Source organism: Sciurus vulgaris (assembly GCF_902686455.1).
Source record: "Sciurus vulgaris genome assembly, chromosome: 1".
Classification (NCBI taxonomy): domain Eukaryota; kingdom Metazoa; phylum Chordata; class Mammalia; order Rodentia; family Sciuridae; genus Sciurus; species Sciurus vulgaris.
Window position 1 is genome coordinate 113331418 of NC_136461.1, and position 24341 is coordinate 113355758.

At 41.4% G+C, this 24341-nt stretch overlaps 2 protein-coding genes across 4 annotated transcripts in view; one reads left to right on the forward strand and one right to left on the reverse strand.

The window, feature by feature from the left end:
- LOC306664204 (uncharacterized protein) overlaps positions 1-24341 on the forward strand; it is an 86410-nt gene that overhangs the window by 39015 nt on the left and 23054 nt on the right. The window contains exons 3-4 of one of the 3 annotated variants that reach the window (XR_013764673.1): positions 4696-4832; positions 5084-5422. Coding sequence is in view for 2 of the 3 variants with exons in the window: in XM_079145019.1 (XP_079001145.1) it covers positions 4696-4826; positions 5084-5212 (260 nt within the window). In the remaining variant the exon portion in view is untranslated. Of the gene's footprint in view, positions 1-4695; positions 4835-5083; positions 5579-24341 lie in introns of those variants that run through there. The other 2 variants (XM_079145019.1, XM_079145018.1) reach the window with 2 other exon arrangements.
- Positions 1019-5880, reverse strand: LOC306664218 (protein S100-A11-like). Its single transcript, XM_079145036.1, has 3 exons — positions 5591-5880; positions 1926-2079; positions 1019-1332 (listed from the first exon to the last, which is right to left on the reverse strand). Exons 1-3 carry the CDS (start codon positions 5863-5865, stop codon positions 1171-1173), a joined length of 591 nt encoding a protein of 196 aa, XP_079001162.1. The 5' UTR covers positions 5866-5880; the 3' UTR covers positions 1019-1170.

Consider the following 24341-nt stretch of genomic DNA (forward strand, 5'->3'; position numbering starts at 1 on the left):
CAGGCAAGTTTTTTGAAAATCAAGTCCCATGTCAATCATTTGATATTGGGGTTCTGAATGTTCTTCTTGGTTAGGCAGGCTAGCCATAAATCAGCTGTGGGCACATCTTGTAGGTTTTGAATCTGGTGATATTTAAATTTATTATGTTTTTGTTCTAGTTGATCTGATACAAGCATGTGCTGGAGGTTTTGTGTAGAAACAAGCAGGGCTGGTCGTGCTCATAGATCTGGGCTTCTTTTCCTCTCTCCCTGGAGTCCACCTACCTCAGTTGTACTCTCCGGAAACCCCTGCCTCCCTTTCCAACCTGTTATCTGAACCTGGGTCAGCCTTCTCACCTTTTGAGGTTCTCTCCCTGCTGCTTTTTCAGAGGGTTTAGAAAATTAAAACTAGTGTTGACACTAGCTTAAACAACATAAGCAAGGAAACCCATGACCAAGCAGGAAGATATTGATGAGAATAGCCGCCTTTCTTGCTCCACATCCCAGCTCCTTCTCACCCAAGGACCTCTGTGTCTGCAGGGACCTAAAGTGCCCTCTTCCTCCTTTCCATGTTTGCTCCCTCTGTCCTTCAGATCTCAGCACAAATGTCATCTCCTCAGAATAGTCTTCTCCCTAAACCCCTGCAACACATCTGTCATAATTGTAGTCTTTCTTCCCAGGATTTATTACACAGTCCTTTATTTATTGGCTTGTTTATTCATTCTTTATTTTCCTCCCTCTCAAGAAAGTAAGCTCATTGAAGACAGGAACTCATCTGTCTTGAAGAATGTATCCTTAGGGTCTATGACAGTGCCTGTGGCAGGGGTAGAAACATACATAATGAGTAAATGATGACAATCAATGACATCTCTCCAGCAGTTTGAGACCATTCTGCTTGTAATCATTAGTCATGATTATGCATACACCTAAGAAGCTTCTTTATAGTGTCCTAGGGTGCTTTCAGTAATGGCTTACATTTATCTAAGCCACTCTTCTTCCCACACTCCACCCTCTCTTGCACAAATTTATGGACTCTCAAGTGTGTGTTTAAAAAAAAAAGATTGTTTTATTTCCAGCAGCGGCAATGGGCTGCCTAGTGTGGTGGATGTATTGGGTTCAGGGTATGTGTGGGCTGGAATGACTGGGTGACTGAAGGGAAGAAAGAGGTTTTGAGGCTAGGCCCGTGGGGGCCTCAGATACGCTTCTGGTAATGGGGAGATTTCAAGAAGGACTCATGGCAAGCCACGGCTAAGCCACCAATAAGATTAAGAAATTCTTGGAAATCTAGTTGTCCGTCACTGTTGAGGTCTAGCTTCTTCATCATGCGATCGAGGACACCAGGATCCTTCTGGTTCTGTAAAGATAATAATAAGATCTTTATATTGCACTTCTGGAGGTGCTTTCAAATATGCCACCACACTTTATTCTCACTGGAATATCAGGAACAGAAAAGGGGTTATTAATATTCCCATTTTCCACATGCAGAAACAGATTCAAAGAGGTGAAGAGACATGGCTCAGGGCAAATCTGGGCTTGAACACAGGCTTTCCCATTCCTGGTCCAGGGTTCTTTCTGTGAAAGTAGGGTGATTGACTTTGTAAAATCAGTGGAATATTTCTTTGAAGTGTTGCATGCAATTCTAATATGTATCACATGTAAACATGAGGTGATTTCAAAAAACAAATCACCATTCCCTATTTCATGCAGTTTGCATACTTGGATCCTTAAAACACGCCTTACTTCAAAGAAAAGGCTCTTTAACAGTCAGCAGAGTTCACCCTGAGGTCCAGGGGCTCAGTATGGGCTGCTGCATGGATCAACCAGATTGGAGTGAGTGAGAAGGAGGCACAAATGTGGGGAGCCAGCTGGTCCTTCATTCCTGGCCATTCTCTCTGGGTCTTATTTCACGTTGTGGTCAGATTCGGGTGTGGGGGCTGGGACCAGTACCTTTGTGAAGGCTGCCAGTTCTGTATTCATGAAGCTTAGGAACTCCCTCTTGGAGAGAGTGCAGCTGTTTCCATCCTTTCCAGCATACTTCTGGAAAACAGCAATCAGGGACTCGATGCACCGCTCAGTCTCTGTAGGGTGGGACATTTTTTGCCTTTGAAGAAAAAAAAATGAAAGGTTTAGATGCAGGCAAAATGTCAAGGGCTGGTCAGTGAAGAATACACTGGAGAATCTCATCTCCTCATTTTGATTGAGAGCAACTTCCTAAAATACTGGGTCATTTTTCAGGGGTCCAAGCGAGTCAAGAGAGCCATAGAAATTCATACTCTGTGAGTTTCCTTCTTATTCCTCCTCATGTGTTTATTCCAGGTGAGATATAGTAAGGATATATATGCGCTTTGAGGGTATGTTTGGAAGCAGTAGACTGCCTAGATGAGGGTTTACTGATATTTTTAGAAAATGTGAGTAAATAGATGTATAGCTATATAGCCACAAATCCCCATGTATACCAAGCATTGCCTAGAGATTAGTTTACAATTTTCTAAGACTGTGTAGACTACTGTGATGAATGAAATGCTAGTTCTTTTGAAAGTTAATACCAAATTCTTGGGATTCATGAATTTTCTTGAAAAACAAAACAAAACTAACAGCATAGCTGTAATTGTGTATGGGGTAGGAGATAAGAACATTCTAGATGTTCAAAAATGAATTTAAAATTTGAGAGGAATCATTAATTTTACATGTGAGGAAACTGAGGCATGAGAAAAGAACAAGCTTGGCAGACCCACCCCTAAAATCTGGGCCTCCTGGTCCCTATCTGTAGAACTTGGCTTTGCACCTTCTACTTCCAAGGTGCCACTAATTCCCACAGGAATGGTGGGTGGGACTTCTCATTACAGAGCTGAACCAAGGCTGTGGATATACCAGGAAGAGCAGGAAGTTCAAATCTTGTGCTGGACTCTACTTTCCTCACAACAGAATTCTTCAAGGAAATTCTTTTGGTCTGAGTAGGCTCATTCCAGCTGGGACCTAGGGACCTGAAGTGAAGAGCTGCTGTGCTGTCCCTGGTGGATTAGAGAAGAAACTGCAAGGCTCTCTGGGAACTGGCAGGGCCACACCCTCCCTTAAAGGCTTTATCTTTTGGCATTAGCAATATTTGTGTTTGATGGTGATGGTTGCCACTTAGCATTTAGCCTTTAGTTTGTCTTTAGGATGGACTTCCTGGAGCCCAGAGCTGAAGTCTTTCAGGTCCTGTAATTAACATGGGCTACGAACTAGCCTGAGACCTTAGATGCACAGTGGCTATTCTCCATCCTGTCTCCCTAGGCAGTTGACCAGACTAGCTAAAAGGCCCCAAACAGGGAATTTTATTTAAGAACAGTCTTGGTAGGTTCAGTGTTTGGAGGAAAACAAAATACCACAGCTTAGAAACAGATGTGTTTGCACAACACACTCGTCTTATCAGAACTAAAATCTCACCATCTTCCTAGTATATCAGATGACACAAAGAGTTGGCTGGGGTAGTGGGGGACCAGAAAGAAGGGAGCAGTTTCTTGGCTGAGGATCCTGTCTTTGTACCTCTTCTATACCTATAGGTGCTTCCCCTATCCCTTTCCTTGCAGAATTCAGATTACTTTGATTTTCCAGTTTCAAAGTGACTTTCTGTTTTACATTTTTTCCCTCCTGAACATTAGTGTTGATAGTAATTTCAACTTTTTTTTTTTTTTTTTCTCTTGACAACTGTTGCCGTCAGCTACAGGAGAAAACAAATACCTCTTTGCATTTCCTGCTCCAGAGGTAATTCTCCAAAGCAAGCAAAACACACTTATCAAGTTTCAGAAATGGAATTGTGCAATTTGTGGAGCTCAAGGGAGTTTGGAGACCGATCCTGAGGAGGCCCAGAGATGGGAAAGCTTTGCTCGAGGTGGTCAGAGGCTGAAGAAGAGGAGAATCAGCTCTCTGAATGTGTCACTGTACCTGCAGTTTTACTTGGTGGAGACTATGACAGCAAGGAGAAAACAATATGATGAACAGATACTGTGAAAGAATTTTAAAAATGCACACACTATGCACTCAACATCTGAGGAAAGCAAAATATAAAAAATTAAAATTAAAATTAAAAAAATATATATTAAGAGAAGTAACACTATATATAAAAAGGACTCAATTATTAGCTCTCATTCTTAACCAAAACACTTCTTCCACTCCCTCAGAGATTCGTCGTCTCATCTACCTTCCCCGGGATAGTCATTCCACTTCGGTTACAGTGTGATTCACCTTTTGCATGGAAAGGAGAAGCGGGAAAGGGTAAGTAGGAGGGAGTATTGATTGACACAGAAAGGCAGAGGTTGGAAATCTCTCTTTCTCTCTTTTTTTGTAAAGGGTCAGTTGGTAAATATTTAGACTCTTCTCGTCCACATGGTCTCTGTCACTCTGCTGTTGCCGCCGGTAACAACTACAGACAATACATAATGGGTGTGGCCGTTCCAGTACAACTTCATTTATGGACGCTTAAATTTGATTTTCATATACATTTCACACGTCACATTCTTCTTTGTCTTTTTGGTACTGGGGCTTGAACCCAGGAGAGCTTTACCACTGGGCTACACCCCTAGCCCTTCTTATTTTATTTTGAAGCAGGGTCTCCCTAAATTGCTGACGGTCTAGCTAAATATCTGGGATTACAGGCCTCCACCACCGCACCCGGAGTTACTATTCTTTTGATTGTCTTTCAACGGTTTGAAAATGTAAAATTCATTCTTGTGGGCAGCACCATGGCGGAAGTTTGCTAACTTCCTACACTTGAGAGACAAAGGAAGAGGAAGATCTTGGAGTCGAACTGATGAAAACGCAGAAAGGGTTCAACGTGGAGAATGGAAGGGACCGAGGGCAGAAAAACAGGTGATGGTGTGAGTGCCTAAAACGATGGGGGACAAAAGGAAAAGCCGGGGCCGGGGGGGGGGGGGGGGGGGGGGGGGGGGGGGGGGCTGGGTTGGGACGCGGCTTCTCCCATCCTTGGCTGTGGTTCCCCTGGCTGCGACAGGATTTAGTTTCAGTCTCTTTGGGTCTTGGTCATTTGCCATTGCTTACTGAAACTCTGATTTCCCCCTGGACTCAGGCGACTAAGTTTCAAAATGTTCCTTTTTTCTGGTCTTCAGAAATACCTAGTGACGCCACCCAGGATCCCAGCCGCCTTTGCTTTAACTTTTCTTCCGGACTTCCCCTGGTCACCCGGGAGGCCCGTGGCGGCGGAGGCGCGAGGGGTGTCCAACAAGGTCAAAAAGTGAAATCTCGGCCATTCGCTCCACTCGGGGCAGAAGCAGCGGACGCGCGGCCGGGAACCGAGGTGGCCACACCCCTGCCGCGAGGCTCCGGAGCTCAAGTGCGGCCAGCGGCGGGCGGCCGGCCTCGCGCGGTCCCCTTCCCCAGCCCTAGACCTTATCTTGACTGGGAAAACAAAAGAACCCCCGGTTCTTACCCGTCGGCTGTTATTACAGGTATAATTTTAAGGCTCCTTCTTTTCCCTAATTGCCTCCCACATCATTTATTCTTCCTGATCTGTTTTCTGCCACGTCTGCACATAAATCAAAGAGAAAGCCTGGTGCAAAGAGTGCTTTTCTTTTTCCTTTTCATTTAAGAGGAAGGAAAAAATTTAAAAGGCTTACCAAGTTGGAGTGGAGCGAGGAACTGCGGCTGCGGCTAGGAGCGGTGCCTGAGTGCGGTGCGCTGGGCGCTGGGCTCCTGCTAGTCCCCGCCGCCTCCCACGCCCTGCCCACCGGGTTGCCCAAACCTGACTCAGACGCCCCGCCCCGCCGCTCCCCGCCCGCAAGTCTGGGCCTGTCAGCCCGGCCTCCTTAGCTAAACACAGCTCCGCTGTAAAGCCTTTAAGCTCACACCTATTGTCCTCTCTGAGACTTACGCAGTCCCTCACTCTCTCCATTTGTCCCGTGAACCTTTAAGATTTTCGGGTTTTAGAATTAAAAGTTTTGCACAGCGATCTTCAATCCTGGAAAGTTTGCCCAAGTCCGTGGGTCTTTTCCATATATGAACTCACTCAGCACATTCAGGTTAGATAGGCAGAAAAGTTCTTTTTAAAAGCAAGTAAGAACTGGAGTGTAGCTCAGTGCCCAATATGCATGAGGCCCTGGGTTCAATCCCCAGTAAACAAACAAACAAACAAACAAACAAACAAGAATATTAAGACTGAGTGTAGGTCATGATTGTAGAGAAGTTGGTTCCCTGGGAGCCAGGGCTATTTGTCCGCACTGAAGATAATTGATAAACAGTGGTGAGTTAGTACCAAATGGATTGCCAATGGATTATTGCCATCATTCTTTCAAACTATAAACTGACAACAGTTAAATAGGGAAAAACAAACAAACAAAAACCAAAACTGAACTACTGCAATTAAAAATTGACCCTCGCTGGTTAGGCATTTATCTGTGTGCAGTTTCAGTGGAATTGGAAGTTATATTAAAAATTAGAAGCTCAGGGGTCTAATTTTGGGCCTATCACTTCATTGCAATATTTTTGACAAGACTTCTCACCACTCTGAGCTTCCACTTCCCTATCAGTAATGTGTCATGTTGACTTTCAATTTCATATGATGGTTTCAACTGTCAAATAAAATGATGGCTTTGAGAGGGCTTCAAAAACTGCAGAGTAGCCAGGCATAGTAGTTCAGGCCTGTAATCCCAGCTACTCAGGAGGCTGAGGCAGGAGGATTGCAAGTCCAAGGCCAGCCTGGCAATTTAGTGATCCTGTCCTGAGTCCCCTGCCAAAAAAAAAAAAAAAGTCTGGGGATGTAGCTCAGTGGTAAAATACAAAAAAACACTACAGAGACGATGTGAATGAAAGACAATGGAGTATCAGACATTTTGTAAAGTGCTTCCTGGTACCTGCTCTCACAGTTACCTGAGCATATAAAGCCAAACCTTCATCACTACTTGCAGCTACTCCATACCCACATTTTCTGCTGCTTATTCAGAAACTTGTTTAAAAGCCCCACCTGTACTTTAGACTCAATAATTCAGGAAAAAACTTAAAAACTGGTTTTCCTTAAACCTGTTTCTTTCCTGACTTTTCCATCTCTGCTAATGGTATTGCCAGTCTTTCTTTCCTCTACTTGAGAACATTAGAACCATGGTTTTGACTGTAAATCTCTTTCATAACCACGATTCTAGCAAGTGCTTGTTTAATATCAGTTTAATTTCTACACTTTTTCTAAGCTCTGTTCTCTATTATTCTATTCCCACTTTTACTGTCTAGTGTAGATTTTCATTCTCTCTTTCCTCCAAGTTCCTAACTGGTCTCTTGTCCTCCAGTCTGTTCTATTGACTGTTAAAAACACATTTTCCTTTCTTGCGGCCTTGATCAACTGCCTATTTCAGATCAAAACACAACAGAAACAAAACGAAATGGCTTCCCAAATACCATTCTATCAAAGTCTAACTTCTTATTCTCCATGTGGCTCTGAAAAACATCTTTAACTGTAATTAAGTGATTAATTCCATTTTCAATTTATCCATTTGATGAATATTTTTGAGAGCCTACTAAGTGCCAAATTCAGAGCTGGGCACTGTGAATATAGACCGTAGTATGATATAGTACCTGCTTTTGAGGAGATCTGTGGATAGATTTTAGAACTATGTAGGGGCAATGGAGGGTGTTACGTGGATGGCAGCTAGGATTCTTTAATAGTTATATAGGAAAATTTTCACTAATAGAATCACCCAACCCCCAGGGAAGGATCCATGGTTTTTATCTGATTATCAGATAAATCTATGATCAAAACTATTGAAGAACCACTAAATTATTCCATACCTCAATCATGGGACCTTTTATACCATAGTCCTTTTCAGGGAAAATGCCTCATTCATAGCTTCTTGCTGGTGGCCAAGTTTTGCATGATTTGACCTTGTGCTTATTGTCATGGCTGACTGAACTGAAGTTAATGCTGGACTCAAAGACTGTCACTCTGTAGAATGGCTAGTAGTGGATGTTTCATGACATGACATGAAAAGAAATGACTGGGGCCATTTCTTTGTTCTTGGGAAGCTGAAATTAGAAACATATAGAGAATTAGGCATTCAGAAGAGTTTTGTGTAAATATTTGCATACAGAGAACCATGAAAGGATGACAAATCAAAATTATGAAGTAGACACCAAGATACCACAAGTAAGTAGAATCTATGAGATTTGGAAGAAATACATGAACTAGAGCCAGTGGGGAAATAGGCCAATTGCTAACTGGAAGTAAAAGAACAGGTTACTTGTGTATTAGCTGAGTTGTGTAAATGGTGAAACCCTGGGAATGAAGAGCCACAGTCCAATGTAATTAATGTTTTTGCTCTTCTTAAACCCAGATGTTTGGTTTTCCTGATTTTTTATAAGACATTTAGTCATTCAAAAACTCCTTATCTATGAAGTGACTTGAGTGAAACCAGAGAAAAGAGAGAAACCAAATAAGTGTGCATTGTTTAGAGCAAGGTTGGGGGATCAACCTCTTCCAGTTAGGGCTGAGTGGTAGCCACTCTCCAGAGCCATTTGGAAGAGGGTTTGTTACCACGTTCTCAAAGGAGGTAGAGTTCAGGAAAGGTAACTGGCAAAGGTAGATTTGGTAAAGTAGGTAAACAGTGAGTCAAACTGAAGGGCTAGTGTAGGCAAGGAGCTGAGGATGAGTGAGAATTGGTAAATTGATAGCAAGAGACAGAAATGAGGTACAGATGAGTGAAGGGGTTGTTCCGGAAATAAATGGGGGAATTTCCATAGGCCAGGGAAATACTTAAATGGACACAATAGAGCGTGACAAATGTAATGACAGGGTTGTGACCAAGGTACAGTGACAATGCTGAGAAGGGAATGAGTGGTTAGCTCTGGGGCAGCAGGGAAAGTGTTATGGAGAAAGTGATGCCTGAGTTGGATATTGAAGGATGGATAAGAAATCACCAGGTGGACTGGCACTGTGGTGAACCAAGTTGAAGCCAGGCAGCATGATTCAGTGTTTACGGCCACAGAGCCTGGCACCAGATGGAGGTTCACATCCTAGTGCTACAACTTATTTGTCAGCTGGTTATTCATCTGTTCTTTTCTCATCTGTAAAATGGAGAGAATAGTCATTGTGAGGGTTAAGAGCTAATTTGTGTAGAATGCTTGGGCCTTAGCAGTGTCTTCAGAGGAAGTTTCACATAATGGCTTGTGCAAGAATAAGGAGGAGTGAAACATAGTGTGCTCTCAGTATGTGCAGGTGGCTCAGTAGTACTGGACTTTGGGGGCTGAGATGATGGTAAATGTGAGGCAGAAGCTGTGTGACCTGAGTCTGGAGAGACAAGGGTTCGATTGTTAAGAACCATGTTTGGAAATCTGGAGTGGAACCCAAGAGTTATATGTATCTAGAGCTGGTGATTTTTTTTTTTTTTAAAACTGGGGATCAAATCCAGGGCCTCATGCGTGTTAGGCAAGTGCTTTACCACTGAGGTGTGTCCCCAGCCCCAGTGAAGATTTTTAAGCAAGAGAGTGGCATGATCCTTTTTAGTTATGGAAATGTAGGAAATGTACTAGAGAGGAGAGAAACTAGAGGCAGACAAGGTAGTAGGCTACCATTGCAATAATCAAGGTGGGATGGCCGTGGAGATGGGGAGGGAATTTCCAAGTACTTAGAAAGCAAAATCAACTTGGCTGCTGTTTGGATGTGGAAGGTTGGAAAGAAGGAGGTGTTAAGGGACACTGCTAGGACTCTTGGTATCCAGTGGGGTGGTGCCACCATCTCCAAGAGGGGAGTACAAGATGAACAATACTTTTTTGGAGGAGATTTAGGACAAGATCATGGTTTAAGATGAATCCTATTGAGTCTGAGTTAAGGGACAATTAGATGCCCCCAGTGACCCATCTCTTCTTGCCATGCCCCACTTGCCTATGGTAACCACCCAGTCAATCCATTCAAACTAAGATGGACTGATTAGGTCACAGCTCTCATAATCTAATCATTTACCTCTGGATATTCCTGCCTTAACACAGGAGATTTTGGGAAACACATCATATCCAAACCATAACAAGGAGGGATGCTGAGAAGCATCCTTCCTCACACCCCTGCTGATGCCATGAAATGGGGGTTGAGAACATCTCTGAATACAGGCATTAAGCAAGGATTTGAGGAGGTTCTGTGGTTTTAGAGGCAAATGGAAAGGGGAGTTGACCCAGAATGACTGAGTGGTGTAAATGTTTAGGTAGGAAGCTATAATTTCGTGGTGATTACAATCTATGTGACTGTGTGATTGCGTAGCTGTATGTTTTTTTTTTGTTTTTTTTTCAGATGTGCTTATGTCTAGCCACCGGATCCAAGAGAGAAGTCTGTAGAATGAATTTAGGGTTAGATGTGTAGAGAAGGGTATAATCAAAAGGACAAGAGGGTGGAGGAGTTTGGGTAAGCAAGAAAGGAAGTCAGCTGGTAGGGCATTGATTGTAGAACACGGAAGGATCAAGGGTGTGGGAAATAAGGTGGATAAGCAGGAAGTCTCCATCAGATCACAGAACAAGTGTGAAAGGAGTGAACGCGATGGAGAGAGCTGGCAGTGCAAGAAGTTACTAGTGTAATCTAATCTTTCAGTGAGTTTAATTTTTTTTATAGGTAGAACTTTTATTAAATAGTGCCAAAATCCAGGTGTGGCTCTGGACATGAACCTGGTCTCAGTTAGTGGAGTTGTCCAGAAGAAGGTTAGGAAGCTGTGAGGCAGGGGGCTTGGGTGGGCCACTCACATGGATGCTGAACTCGACAGAGGGGTTGTGAGAGCGTGACACAGTTTATAATGCCTGAAGGGAACAAGCATGTGACAATGATAGGTTTGTGTTTCAGAGGGTGTCAAGATGTCATCTGCTATTTTCCTTCATGTCCTTATGTTTCAATCAAATGGGACCACCGATTATCACCAAAAAATCCTCCATCCTTTTACATCTCTGCTATGGCTCAAACATTCAGTTTGGGAAAATCTTTAATTTCAGAATTTCTGATGAAATTCTATGGCTTCTTCAGTGAAGTTCCTCCTTTATGAAGCTTTGCTGACCTCTATCCTCCTTTCTTTTGTACTCCCACAATATTTTGAAAATGATTTTATTTTGTGCATGTAGGAGAGAAGGATTTATAATATTATGCTATAGATTTAGGGATAAATGTTGGTGTTATCTTCTCAGCTAGCATGTGAGTTCCTTGAGATTCTGGATCTGTCTTACTCATCTTTATTATTTGTAGCAACTTGCACATAGAAAGACCCAATGAATGTTCATGGAACTCAATGAAATAGTAAATTTTCAGAGTAGGGTCAATGTCCTGGTTGGATTCTATATGACTTAAAAAAATTCATGACAATGTTAAATAACTTGTTGCGCCAAGAATTGTTTGATTCTTTGTCCGTGTTTTTTTTTTTTTTTTTTTTTGTTTGTTTGTTTTTTTAGGTGTGGAACCTCAAAATATTTCTAATGGTTTTAAATTTATGTTCATTTACTTATTCATTAAGTAATTCAACAACTATTTTTTGAATACCCAGAGTCAGAGGATATAAGATTAAAAAAATGTCATGGTTTTGTCTTTGAAGATTCCCAAGTCTAATTTGGTTACTAAAACAGAAATGAGTTCTAGAAATAGAACCATCTGCATCTGAAGTTGTTGACCCAATCTCTAGGGTGAGCACTCTTCTAAGTCCTGGGCTAGAAGTTTACTTCTTGAAGATGAGGAGGGAAGGGAAGATCCTTAAGTTTCTCTCCTAACCTGCAATTACTTCCCAGAACACTTAGGCCACATTTGTAAGATTAAGGAATGATCCTAGGGTCTCTGAAGTCACTCTGGTATAAATGAAAAGGCTGGACAAGGAATCTAAAGGCCTGAGTTTGAATTACAGCTCTCTCTCTTACTGAATAAGCTGTTCTCTAATTCTGAAATTCAGTTTTATCATGTCTAAAAATGGGGGTAATAATTAAGATAGTTAGTATGAAAGGGTTTTTAAATGGTGTAGTGTTTTGCAAATGTTAATCACCACTCACGGTATTGCTGTATGGATTAAACAAAAGTGTGCTTTGTCAACTGTGGTTGCAGAAGTGGGGTATCATTACCTCTATCCCTCTAAGCCCTTCCCTCCTCTCACTTCCTATGGCCTCTGCCCTAATTGCTGGTGCTCATTAATTCTCTGATTTGTCCTATTTTTTTGAATCAGTAGCAGAGTCCCTGTGCATGCTGGTGCAGTTATCTGTTTGCTCTCCTCCATGGTCTCTGCAGATGCTTTTTTCTTCATGTTCTTCTAGATGTCTTTCATGCTGATGGTCAGAAGTCATTAAAGTATTTCCTGAACATTGCTTTTTGGTCTCCAACAGTTTTTAGGCAGAATTGAGACATTTTCTCTTTCACAATGACCCACAGGAAATTGTCACATACATGTTAGATTTCGACTCTGAGAAGGGCACACCCACATCAGATCCATTGTGATTTGAACGTGTCAACAAAATATTCTCAGTAGATCTGTTTTACTTAATTTTTTTCCTTTTCTTCATCTTGGAATTCAAGAGATCCTTTATGGACTAATTCCAGCTGTGTTTTTCATTGTTGCTATTTCTCTTCATTCATTGTGAACTCTGGTCAAGTGGAATTTCTCACTGTTGCATATAGGCAGGCTGATTTTTCAGTCAGTTTTCACTGTTAAGAATCAGTTCTCACTGGCTCCTGACTATACTAGTTGTTAAAATATAGAAATTCTTCTCTATCAGTTGCTAAATAACCTCTTGCTTGAACTCCTGCCATCTACCAGAAGCCCCATCCACTCCAGTCCCCATCTGGGGCTATTTTATTTCTAATCAGGTAACTTAAGAGGTTAGTGTGCAGCTTGCATTAATATGTAAGGGTCTCTAGGACTTGCTCCAACCCCACAGCCTGACTGGCTGCTGCTTCTGATTGGTCAATGCTGGGTCATATTTTCAATATTTTCTAGGTTTTAGGAATCCCACAATTTTTCACCTGCTGATTTTTGTTCTTATGATTCTTTCTTTCTATCTGGAACATTCTCCCCATCTTTTCATGTTAAAATGCCTCCAGCTATAATTCAAATCTTAACTCCCAAAGCTTATATGTTAAAGATTTGGTCCCCAGGTTGGCATTATGGGGAGGTGGTGGAAACTTTAAAGAGGTGGGGCCTAGTAAAAGGTTTTAGGTTATTAGGGATGTACTCTCAAGGGGGATTATGAGATCCCCTTCCTCTCCCCACTCCCTCCCTTCCCCGCACCCTTTTTTTTTTTTTATCTAGGTCTTAAGAAACTTTGCTCTGCCATGTGCTCCTCACACAATGAGCTGCCTTGCCATGGGCCTAAAAGCAACAAAGCCAACTGACCATGGACTGAAATCTCCAAAACTGTGAGCCAAAATAAACCTTCTCTCTTTATAAGTTTGTTATCTCAGGCATTTGTTCCAGTAACAGCTGACTAATGCAATACTTACATGAAAACTAAAAAAGTACCCTCCGTGAAACTTTCCCTTATCTCTTCTAACTGAAAAAAAAAAAGTCTCTTCTGTGATTTATCACTGCTTTGTATCTGCACTTTTCTTGTTGCATGTAATACAGTCTATCTGGGATTATAGCTAAATATCTGATTTTTTTTCCTGGATAAACTGTTAGTACCTTCAAGACAGGATCTAGTATCCCTATAATACCTCTTATTGGTGGAATGATTTACCTTCTAGAGGGCAAAGTCCTCCTTGCTCATACCTTGGGTCTAGCACAAGGGGCTGATTGGCTAGTATTAGACATGAGGACTTTTATATGACAAATTAAGAATTAAAGGTTCTCGTGGTCTTTTTTGTCAGTTCAACATTTTGTGCAATAAGACTTCCTCTGTTTTCACCTCTCCCTGGCTCCCATATTCCTCACCCCCTGCTCTTAGAGGACCTAGGGATGGGCAGGTGAGTTCAGCAATGTTCCAAGTCTTTCAAAGAAATTGTATGTTAGGGGGCATTTGGGTGAAAGTGATAGAAGTTTGACTCAAGCTGGCTTAAAAATTATTGAGTTATTATTCATTATCTCCATGAAAAGAGGTCCCAAGGCAGAGGAGTCTCCATGGATCTTTGATTCAGTGGCTCAGTGATGTCACCAGATATGAGACTTCTGTATTTTCACCCTGCAGTCCATATTACCCTTGTAATCATGGGATGGCCACCAGCAGCAAATGGCATACTGGGGCATGCATTTCTTTGTTCCTATTCAGTGAGAAAGACTTGCTTCTCTTTCCCAAAAGTCCTGAGCAAACTTCCTTTAAGGCTTACTGCCCAAAAAGGTTCAGGCCTGCCTATTCCTGAAACAATCATTGGCCTTAATTAGCTAAGAAAAATTGGCTGAACGGATGTGTTTGTTAGCTTTTTATCACTGTGATCAAAATACTTGACATTAACAACTTGGAGAAGGAAAGATTTATTTTGACTCACAATTTCAGAGGTTTCAGTCCATGGTTGGGTGCCTCCATTGCTTTGGGCCTAAGATGAGATAGAACATCATGGTGGAAGGGCATGGGGAAGGAAAGCTGTTAGATCATGGCAGCAAGGAAGAAGAGAGAAGGAGGGAGGGACAGGGAGATGGAGGAAAAGAGGGAAGGAAGGAAGGAAAGAAAGAAAGAAAAAGGAGAAAGGGGCCTGAGAAAAGATACAGTCCCCAAGGTCATGTCCCTAGTGACCTACCTCCTAGGAGACCATTCAGCCATCAATGGATTAATTTACTGATGAAGTCAAGGCCTGTATGATCCAGTAACTTCCTAACAGCCCCAACTCTGGATATTGCTGCATTGGAGATCAAGCCTTCAACACAGGAGCTTTAGGGAGCATTGTAGATCCAAACCATAGCAGGGAGCTGTAGTAGATTGTATTTTTCCAAATGGCCATAATGTATTTCCCATGTGCTCTTCTTACTACGTGACCTTCATGTTCTTTCCATAAAGAGGTGAGATCTATGTTTCTTTCCCTTGAATCTGGGTGGACCTGTGTCTGTTTTGGAAATGAGGCTACATGATTTCTGAAACTTGATGGCAAAAGGTGATACAGCATCTTCCTGATCCCCTTTACGGACATTCACTCATGAAACACAGTCACCATGCTGTGTGGATGCTCAAGCTGCCTGGTCAATTGACCCATGTGGAGGAGGAGCAATGACCAGCACCAAATTGCCAGCCATGTTAGTGAACTATCTTGGAAATGGATCCTTTAGTGTCAGTTGAGGCACCCTCCCTGCTGACACCATGTGAAGCTGAGGAGAGCTGTTTTATAATCCACTAGATTATGGGGCAGTTTGCTAGTGTAGCAGTAGATAACTAGAACAGGGGCCATGTATAGAAATCATTGTTTTCTCAGAGCTGTCTCTAGTGACTTACTCTTTTTGTCATTGGATTAGTTAGCCATCAATGACAAGGAATAAGATGAAGGACTTGAGAAAAGATTTAAAGACTAAAAGATGTTTTATTGTTTAGCTCATCTTATTCATTGAGTCTGGAAATTCTTCATGGGGTTTGGATTTAAGCATTATAATAATAAACTAAGATTCTGCACATCTTTCTCAAGAAGTTTCAGTAGAAGATGGCTGGTTCTGGCTGTAATTTGGATGTTTAGGATCTAAGGAAAACAATTGATTAATATCTAATCTTTTTTATTTGAAGTGTGGCCACCCTGGAAGAAGGAAACCTTTCTAAGGTTTTTTTTTTTTTATCTCTCAGAAGGATTTCCTATATGTTTTGCTATTCTGGAAACTGGCTGTCAGAAAGTTCTACTTAAAGTACGTATTTCTCAAAGGTATCTACTTATTTACTTTAGCTAAAGAAGAGAATGATGAAATTTATACTTCAGGATAAAAAATCCATATTTGGATTTTATAGTGTTAACTCCATCATAGACATGTAAGTAATAAAACAATAAGATGGTATGATTTTGATGGAGCAGAAGTTCCATCCCGCTTAGAGATATGGCTAAACTCTTTATCTAGGTGTGGTTCAAAGAATTATCACTGTCTTGATCCTCTACTTTGTCATCTAGTTTGCTTGTTTTCTTAATCTTTTATGTCCCTGCCCCTGCAACTGCCTTGCTTTTTCCCTGTGTTGTGATTCAGGTTGATTATGTCTCTATATTCAAAGCACATTTTTACAAAACAGGTTTTGGAGAAAAGTCTCGGAGTCTGTCTGTAATTTCTTAAAGTTTAAACTACAAGCCCTGTCTTCGCCAACAAATTTGCAACTGTAGACTTGGTTATTGTTGAAACGTAGGAGATTCATCCCCTCTGTTGAGTTCACTTTGCAAAGTGTGCTAAGGTGGCCTATTCTTGGAAATGAATTTTCCTTCTCTGTACGTCCTTTGCCTGCAGTCTGGCAGCAGTTGGGCCTATGTAGAACATCTGGGCCTTTGGCAGGATGAAAAAAACTTCCAGACTTAGCATTATCAAATGTGGAAATAACTTCAGTTGCTTCTGAATTACAGAACCAGATATCACTGTGACTTTGCTTGCTCTGGGTTTATATTATTTCAAAATTTCTGTTATGAAGATCACCAAGACACTCAAAAAGTACCTGTTGGGTGAATTAATGAATGTCTTTATATGGGTTGTAATCTTGGAGCTGATTCCATCAGAGATAAAGATGAACTGAGGTGGGTTGCTGGACTTGGTGAGAAGCAGAGAGAGGCTCAACTAGAGTTCTTGGTCTCAGGGAAATGCTCATTCATCTTAAGACTCAGCAAAGCAGTTCTTCCTATCTGGAGTCTTTCCTTTTCAGCCTTTCTCCCTCTCCCCACCTTGTCAAGCTAACAACTGTCTATGCACAAGGTTCCCCAGTCCCCTCCCACTTCTTTCTGTGTTTTCACCTTGACTGCTCTGTAACCCAGTCAGCTGCAGGCTGACTCTCTGGCAGGCTTGAGCCCAACCTGGGGTTCTGAACATTCCCAGGCTCCTGTAAAGGTATTTAGGTTGCAAAACCCTGAAAGAAACTGGCTTGGGCTCTGAGCCAAATTCTCTAAACCCTCCCATAAACTCCATACCTGACCTCCTTGCCATGGTCATATCTAGGTAGAACATTGTTTTCTTGATGTCCATCATGAGAACATGCAAACTACTCTGTAAATTCCCCTAATAAATGCTTTGGATTGGTCATCCTGGCATTTAAAAAAAAGTTTTTAATAGGGTCTATGTTCAAGTGATCCTACTGTTTTAGTAGGATCCTATTTTCTTGGTAGGATACAAAGTAGCCAGGACTAGAGGCATGCACCATTGGGCCTGCCATGATGCTTCTTCTTCTTTTTTTTTTTTTTTGAATCTCAATTGGTCCAGCTTGGGATGCTTTGGGTACTCTATTGCACCACACAGTACCCTCCTTGATAGATGTCCTGACAGTTTCAGGCACGTATTTATCTCGAAGACATAGTTGTCCTTGTCCTTCTTCCTCCTTCTTCTTTTCTTTTTCCAACCAGCAACACATAACACAGTTTTGGCCTTTAACGTGTAAACAAATGACTATTTGAATAAGTGAAGAGTGCATAATTTAAAATTTTCTCCCAAAATACTGAATTTCAACCTTTCTGTTCCTTCTCTTGATGATCACACCTGGAAGATAAAGTGCTTCAATAGTTTATAATATTGCTTCCCTTAGATATTGTGTGTGTGTATGAATTATAATTTTTTCTCTTTAAACTCATGGTTATTTATTTATTTATTTATTTATTTATTTACTTATTTATTTTTGGTACTAGGAATTGAACCAGGGGAGCTTAAGCACTGAACCACATCCCCAGCCCATTTTTATTTTTTATTTAGAGACAGGGTCTTGCTAAATTGCTTAGGGCCTTGCTAAGTTGCTGAGGCTGGCTTTGAACTTGTGCTTGTCCTGCCTCAGCCTCTTGAGCCACTGGGATTACAAGTGTGCGCCACCATGCCTGGTTTGTTATTGTTTTAAAAGATTTATTAGAAAAAATTCAAACCATGCAGAAGGGTTTAAAGGAAAAAAAAAAAATCAAAAGCTTATTTGTCCTTGTTAGCCCAAAAGGACCGGGCAGGATGCAAACCTCATGTGTCATCTCAGCTCTTTATTCAGGGAGATCAAATGGTGCCCGTGGACCCACTCTCCTGGTGGAAAATGAGCCACTGAACAAAGAAAGGGACTGGGTTTGTACAGGTTATTTTAAGGGTCTAGTGAACATATGTCAGTTTTGCTCAGTCAGCAATGTGAGCCCTTTGGTCAAGGTAAGTGGACAGTGCCTAAAAAGAATTTTGCTTTGGAGGAGATAACTCCTCCTAGAGTGTTTTCTTCTGAGGATGATAGAACATCCTCTTTGCCTGCAGCCAGCACCGGGAAAACATTTGTCTGGGGAGATGAAAGCTGTCAGTGCACGGCCTTCATTTTTACTCCCTTTTCTTTTTCTCAGGCCTCATTATTTGGGGAATTTCTTATTCTCCATATCCATTAGTCCCGGGCTCACTTTTCTTTGTAGTCAGTTTCTTGTGGTCTTTTCAGTGTTAAATAAAATATGTGGGAGGCCATTGATTTGCACTGGGCTCCTGCACTAAGCACCAACAGACTAACCCAATATGGAGTTTAACAATGTAGCTGAGTTTTAGTCAATTGCAGGAGGCTCTATAACCAGTTAATCAATTAAGCCATAAACAATTAAATTGTCCCTACATTGTACTTCCATTTCCTATAAATGCTAACAAATGGTGACAGTGGTTGGAGTTCTCTGAACTTGATTTGTTCTGGGGGTTGCTTGATTCGCAGATCTGTTCTGTTTATACTTCTGAAATAAAGTCCAGTAAAATTTAAGAGTCTATGGGTTTTTCCTCTTAACACCAGTAATTGTTTGTTTCAGAGATACAAAGTCACACTGTATATGCTCATTTGCCACTTGATTTGTTTTTGTTAATCTGTTTTGGATATCTTTTCATCTCAATGTGTATTTCCATTTTATTTATTCTAATGACTACATAGGATTTTAATATACAGATAACACATCAGATGTCTAATAGTGGGTTTTTATTTAAAGACAACTAGATGGTTTTATTTATTTATTTTTTTCTCCCTAAGAAATGTTCCAGAAATTTCAGGAAAAACTTCTGGAAGTAGAATCAATGGTTAACAGGATATGAACATTTGAAATTTTGACAGCCACTGCAAAGTTGCCCCTCAAAGGTTAGTGCTTTTTTTGTTGGATGTAGTGGTGCAAGCACATAATCCCAGTGACTCCTGAGTCTGAGGCAGAAGAATTTCAAGTTCCAGGTGAACCTTAGCAATTTAGCAGACCCTGTTCCAAAAAAATAAAAAGAACTGGGGATGCAGCTCACTGGTAAAGCACCCCTGGGTTCAATTCCTGGTACATACAGAGAAACAGAGAGAGGGAGAGAAATGAACATGAAAAGAAGCTCAATATTAATAATTTTGGAAATGGTAATCAACATCAAAATGAGATACCACTTCACACAGTAAAGACTACAATAAAAATGACAAGTGTTGGTGAGAACGTGAAGAAAACTGAACCATTATTCAGGGTTAGTAATAATGTGAAATAGTGCAGCTGTTGTGGAAACCAATATGGCAGTTCATAAAAAAACAGAGTGGAGGTTTGTGCTTTTTTTTTTTTTTGGCTGGGGGGTGGGGATAGGGAAAACAAATCTCCTTTAGGTTTTTAAGTGCACGAGTCAACTGAGACACAAAGCTTCTAATGAACCACGAGTTGGATGCTGAGGTGTGATCTTGTGTTTCAACCTCATGTGAGGCAGTTCCGGAACAGCCCTGGAATGCAGTTTTGGTTCTAGCTGGCTCCTTCAGATCCCCTGTTCTCCTTTCCCAGCTGGGCCTCTGGAGCTCTTTGCTCCACTTTGAATCTCTCAGCCTTCGGCAGAATTCCCCTTAGTTTTTAGTCACCTCTTGGTGAGGAGCCAAAGCAAAAAAACAGAAAAACAAAACGAAAAAAACTGCCAGCCCTGTGAACAGGAATTACCTGTTTTTCAGTTAACCTCTGTTTGAACGATTTACCATTTCCCGATTATTTTATTTTCTAGTTGTATTTTACTTTTGATTGACACATTAATTGTTAAGGCCTCTTACCCAGATTGTAGCCTCTCCCTGTGGTTTGGTGGGCGTTGTCTAGAGAAAGAGAAGCAAATGCCCTTCTAGAGCAAAGGCGGTTTGAATTTTAAGTGGTAAACTTAAGACATAAAAGCAAGCAGGTTGAAGAGGATCACAACGTGGGCCCGGGAAAATGACTTATTCAGCAAATATTTATTGTGCACCTACCCACTGACAATTCAGCGGCTCCAGGTTCTAAGCGTGCACGTTTGGGACTGAGGGGTACTTTGGGCACGGATTAGGCGGGGGCCTGGGGTCTCCCAAAAGATCTATAAAGTGTAGTAGGAACCCTTCTGTATACAGTGTTCTGATTTTACTCCCTCCAGAGATGGGCCTCTGCTCTTCTCCCAGAGATCAGTAAGAGATCTAGCAGTGGACAGGAAACTAGTGGTTTTCATGATCTAGATGGAAAAAAATGCGCTAGTTCCTGCCGGGTTTGGGGCGTGGAGCGGAGTAGAGGCTGGGAGCCACTCCCAGGAAGTGACTCAGAACCGTGGGTCTGCGCTGCGCGTCTTCACGTCGCTGCCGGGCTCGCGGGCGGGTCCCCGGCCGCTCCCGCCTCGGAGCCGCTGGAGGCCAGACGGTTGTTAGGGTTTCCTGACCTCAGCAGGCGGAACTCCGATTTAGAGATAACGGGCCCCACCGTTGTCACGGACATATGGGGGAATAAAAACGCCAGAAAGCCCGGCCCAAGAAGCTGCCAGAGAAATGCTGTCGGGGTGTCAAATCCCCCCAACTCCCTCGCCGGGATCCTACAGCGGGCAGGGCTCGCGGCGGGGCTTGAGCGAGGCGGAGCCTGGGGGAGGGAGGGCGGAGCCTCGCCGAGGCCCCTTGTTCAACTTCAGGTTTTCTTCACCAAGGAGGAACTTGGCGAGGTTCAGAAATTACGTGGGGCCCTAACCTCATCGTATACTGGCAAAAAACCCAAAAAAACAAAAAACAAACAAAAAAAGCCACTGGTCCTTTGGCTCTTTTTTCCTTCCTTCCATTTGTTTATAATACAAATTTAGATATAGCAGAATTTGAGGAAACATATTATTTTGTGCGTATTTGTGTGTGTGTGTGTGTGTGTGTGTGTGTTTGAATGTAGCTAACTGTTCACGAACTTTCATGCATGAACCTGGAACATGCCCACCTCATTAATACTGATTTCAAATTTCAAGTAGATCTCTAGCCAGGTGCAGTGACACACACCTGTAATCCCAGATGCTCAGGAGGTGGAGGCAGGAGGAGCACAAGTTCAAGGCCAGCTTGGGAAATTTAGGGAGACCCTGTCTCAAAATAAAAAAATATAAAAAAGGCTGGGCCAGAGTTGTAGCTCAGTAGTAGAATACCCCTGGGTTCGGCCTCAGTACCACAAAACAAAACAAAACAGCAAAATCAAGTACATCTCTGATAGGCTCTATCTTTGAAGCATTGTGGAAAATAATATCCCTGCAACATATCCCCTAAAGAAAAATGGAGGGAGGTGGGGCTGGGAGGAGGGAGGGGAAACTAGTCAAGGAACAAGGGACCCTGGGGGAAAGGGGCTGATACTGAATGCTGGGCCCTAAACCATGACACTCCCCCATGGCAAATTAGTCCTAAAGGGAAGCACAGCAAATACCAATGGGCAAGATTTGAGTACTCATCCCTAGGATCTGGACTCTTATCTCCCCAGACAACACTGAGTTCCAACCTTTTTACAATTACCTTCCTAAATTAAAGTTTTAACCTGTTCAACTAGCCCGTCAAAACTACATGTACACAACTCCCAGTGATTACATCTTGCACCCTATAAAACCAAAATCCCCTCTGTAACTGACGGTCATTTTCCCATCTGGAAAGTGGACCCCAATGGTGTTCGAGTCCGCGAAGGAATAAAGGCTTCTCTGAATCCCTTGAGATCTGCTTCCGTCCTTTTGCGCTTACAATCTTAGCATTACTTCTGGTTCTACTTATACTTGCATTGTTAAAATGCAGTTTATTTATTTTTGTATGGTGCTTGGGATAGAACCCAGGGCCTGGAGCATGATAGGCAGTCGTTCTACCACCAAGTTTCACTCCCCAGCCCAGAGTGCAATTCTTTAATAAACAACTGTGATAGCTTATAATTTTGTTGAAGAGATTCTGGCATCTTCTTCGTAATTGCAAAACCTTTCATTTTTAGATTTATAAAAGTCAATTCAAGTGGTCAAACCAATAAAAGTTTTTTATTTCTTCATGAGTTATTTCTTTCTACTTGTTACACACACCTGTCTTTAGCATTTGTCCAGTTATGAAATGTATCAAGTTAATCTTGGTGCACAAATCTTATAAGAAATGAAGAATAATGTCATATGTCTTCTTAGCAAAATTGGGTGATTCAGGTTCTTGTAAAATATTGTGTGATGCAGTTCTTCCTTTAAACAACTCATGGGATGAGAATATGTATTTATCTTTTGGCCTTTTGGTGAAGTATACTGTTCACCAATTGATTCTTGCAAGTTTGGGTGGAGAGTAGCACAGCTATCCTCGACCAAATGCAGTCTTCTCCATGTGGAACAGCCATCTTCCTGCACTCAATACGTAGCTTTGGAAGAGTCACATAGACAGCCATGAAGCAGGAAGGCTGGCATCCATCCATCCAGCCAGATCAGCCAAGTCGATTCTGTTTGTGAGTGAGGTGATACCATCTCAGTGATATCTTATTTCACTCTCCCCTGCATCAATACCTAAGTCTGAGAAAATTCATTTAAGATATTGTCCTCTGAAGTAACAGTATGAGATTTCACTTATGTGATTAATTTCATCATTGTTCTTAGAAGGTGAATTGGGGCTCTTTGCATTTATCTTTTGATTTATCCGATAATTGTGAAATGTGTTCTCTGGTCAGTTTTCTTCTTTTTTGCCATTACATGAAGAAAATGAAAAGTTCAAATTCTCAAATGTGTCAAGGAAAGCTAAAATGAAAACAAAAACAAATAATAATAGCAACAACAATAAAACCTCAAAACTAACACCCTACAAAAAGATGGCATCTTTAGACTTTTAAGAATAACTTTTTGAAAACTAATGCATTACTTGGCCATCACCATAAGAAAGCTGAAGGAACAGAAGATATTAGGAAGGAAATTAAAAAATTCTTAGAGGTAAATGAGAACCAAGAAACATCATATCAAAATCTCTTGGACACTACGAAAGCAGTACTTAGAGGGAAATTTATTTCATGGAGCACATTTAATAAAAGAAGTAAAACTCAACAAATAAATGACCTAACACTACAGCTCAAAGCCCTAGAAAAAGAAGAACAGACCAGCACCAAAAGTAGTAGAAGACAGGAAATAGTTAAACTCAGAGCTGAAATCAATGAAATTGAAACAAAAGAAACAATACAAAAAATTGACAAAATAAATAGTTGGTTCTTTGAAAAAATAAACAAAATGGATAAACCTTTAGCCACTCTAACAAAGAGAAGACGAGAGAAAACCCAAATCACTACAATTCGGAATGAACAAGGAAATATCACAACAGACAGGATTGAAATACAAAACATAATTAGAAGCTATTTTGAAAATCTATACTCCAACAAAATAGAAAATTTCAAAGACATCAACAGGTTTCTAGAGACATATGAATTGCCTAAACTGAACGAGGAGGACATACACAATTTAAATAGACCAATTTCAAGTACTGAAATAGAAGAAGTCATCAAAAGCCTACCAACAAAGAAAAGTCCGGGACCATGGGTTCTCAGCCGAGTTCTACAAAACCTTTAAAGAAGAGCTCATTCCAATACTTCTCAAAGTATTCCATAAAATAGAAGAGGAGGGAACCCTCCCAAACTCATTCTATGAAGCCAATATCACACTGATACCTAAACCAGACAGAGACTCATCAAGGAAAGAAAATTTCAGACCAATATCCTTAATGAACATCGACGCAAAAATTCTCAACAAAATTTTAGCAAATCGCATACAAAAACATATTAAAAAGATAGTGCACCATGATCAAGTGGGTTTCATCCCAGGGATGCAAGGTTGGTTCAACATCAGGAAATCAATAAACGTAATTCACCATATCAATAGACTTAAAGTCGAGAATCACATGATTATTTCAATAGATGCAGAAAAAGCATTGGATAAAATACAGCACCCCTTCATGCTCAAAACACTAGAAAAAATAGGGATAGTGGGAACATTCCTTAACATTGTAAAGGCCATTTATGCAAAGCCCATGGCTAATATCATTCTAAATGGTGAAAAACTGAAAGCATTCCCCCTAAAAAACTGGAACAAGGCAGGGATGCCCTCTTTCACCACTTCTATTCAACATCGTTCTTGA

Excerpts from the sequence above, each read along its gene's own strand:
- LOC306664218 (XM_079145036.1), bottom strand. The coding sequence starts at position 5,865 with ATGGAGAGAGTGAGGGACTGCGTAAGTCTCAGAGAGGACAATAGGTGT. Across the intron at positions 2,080-5,590 it reads CCTCGCTCCACTCCAACTTG|GCAAAAAATGTCCCACCCTA; the intron begins GTAAGCCTTTTA and ends TTTTCTTCAAAG. Across the intron at positions 1,333-1,925 it reads AACTGGCAGCCTTCACAAAG|AACCAGAAGGATCCTGGTGT; the intron begins GTACTGGTCCCA and ends TTATCTTTACAG.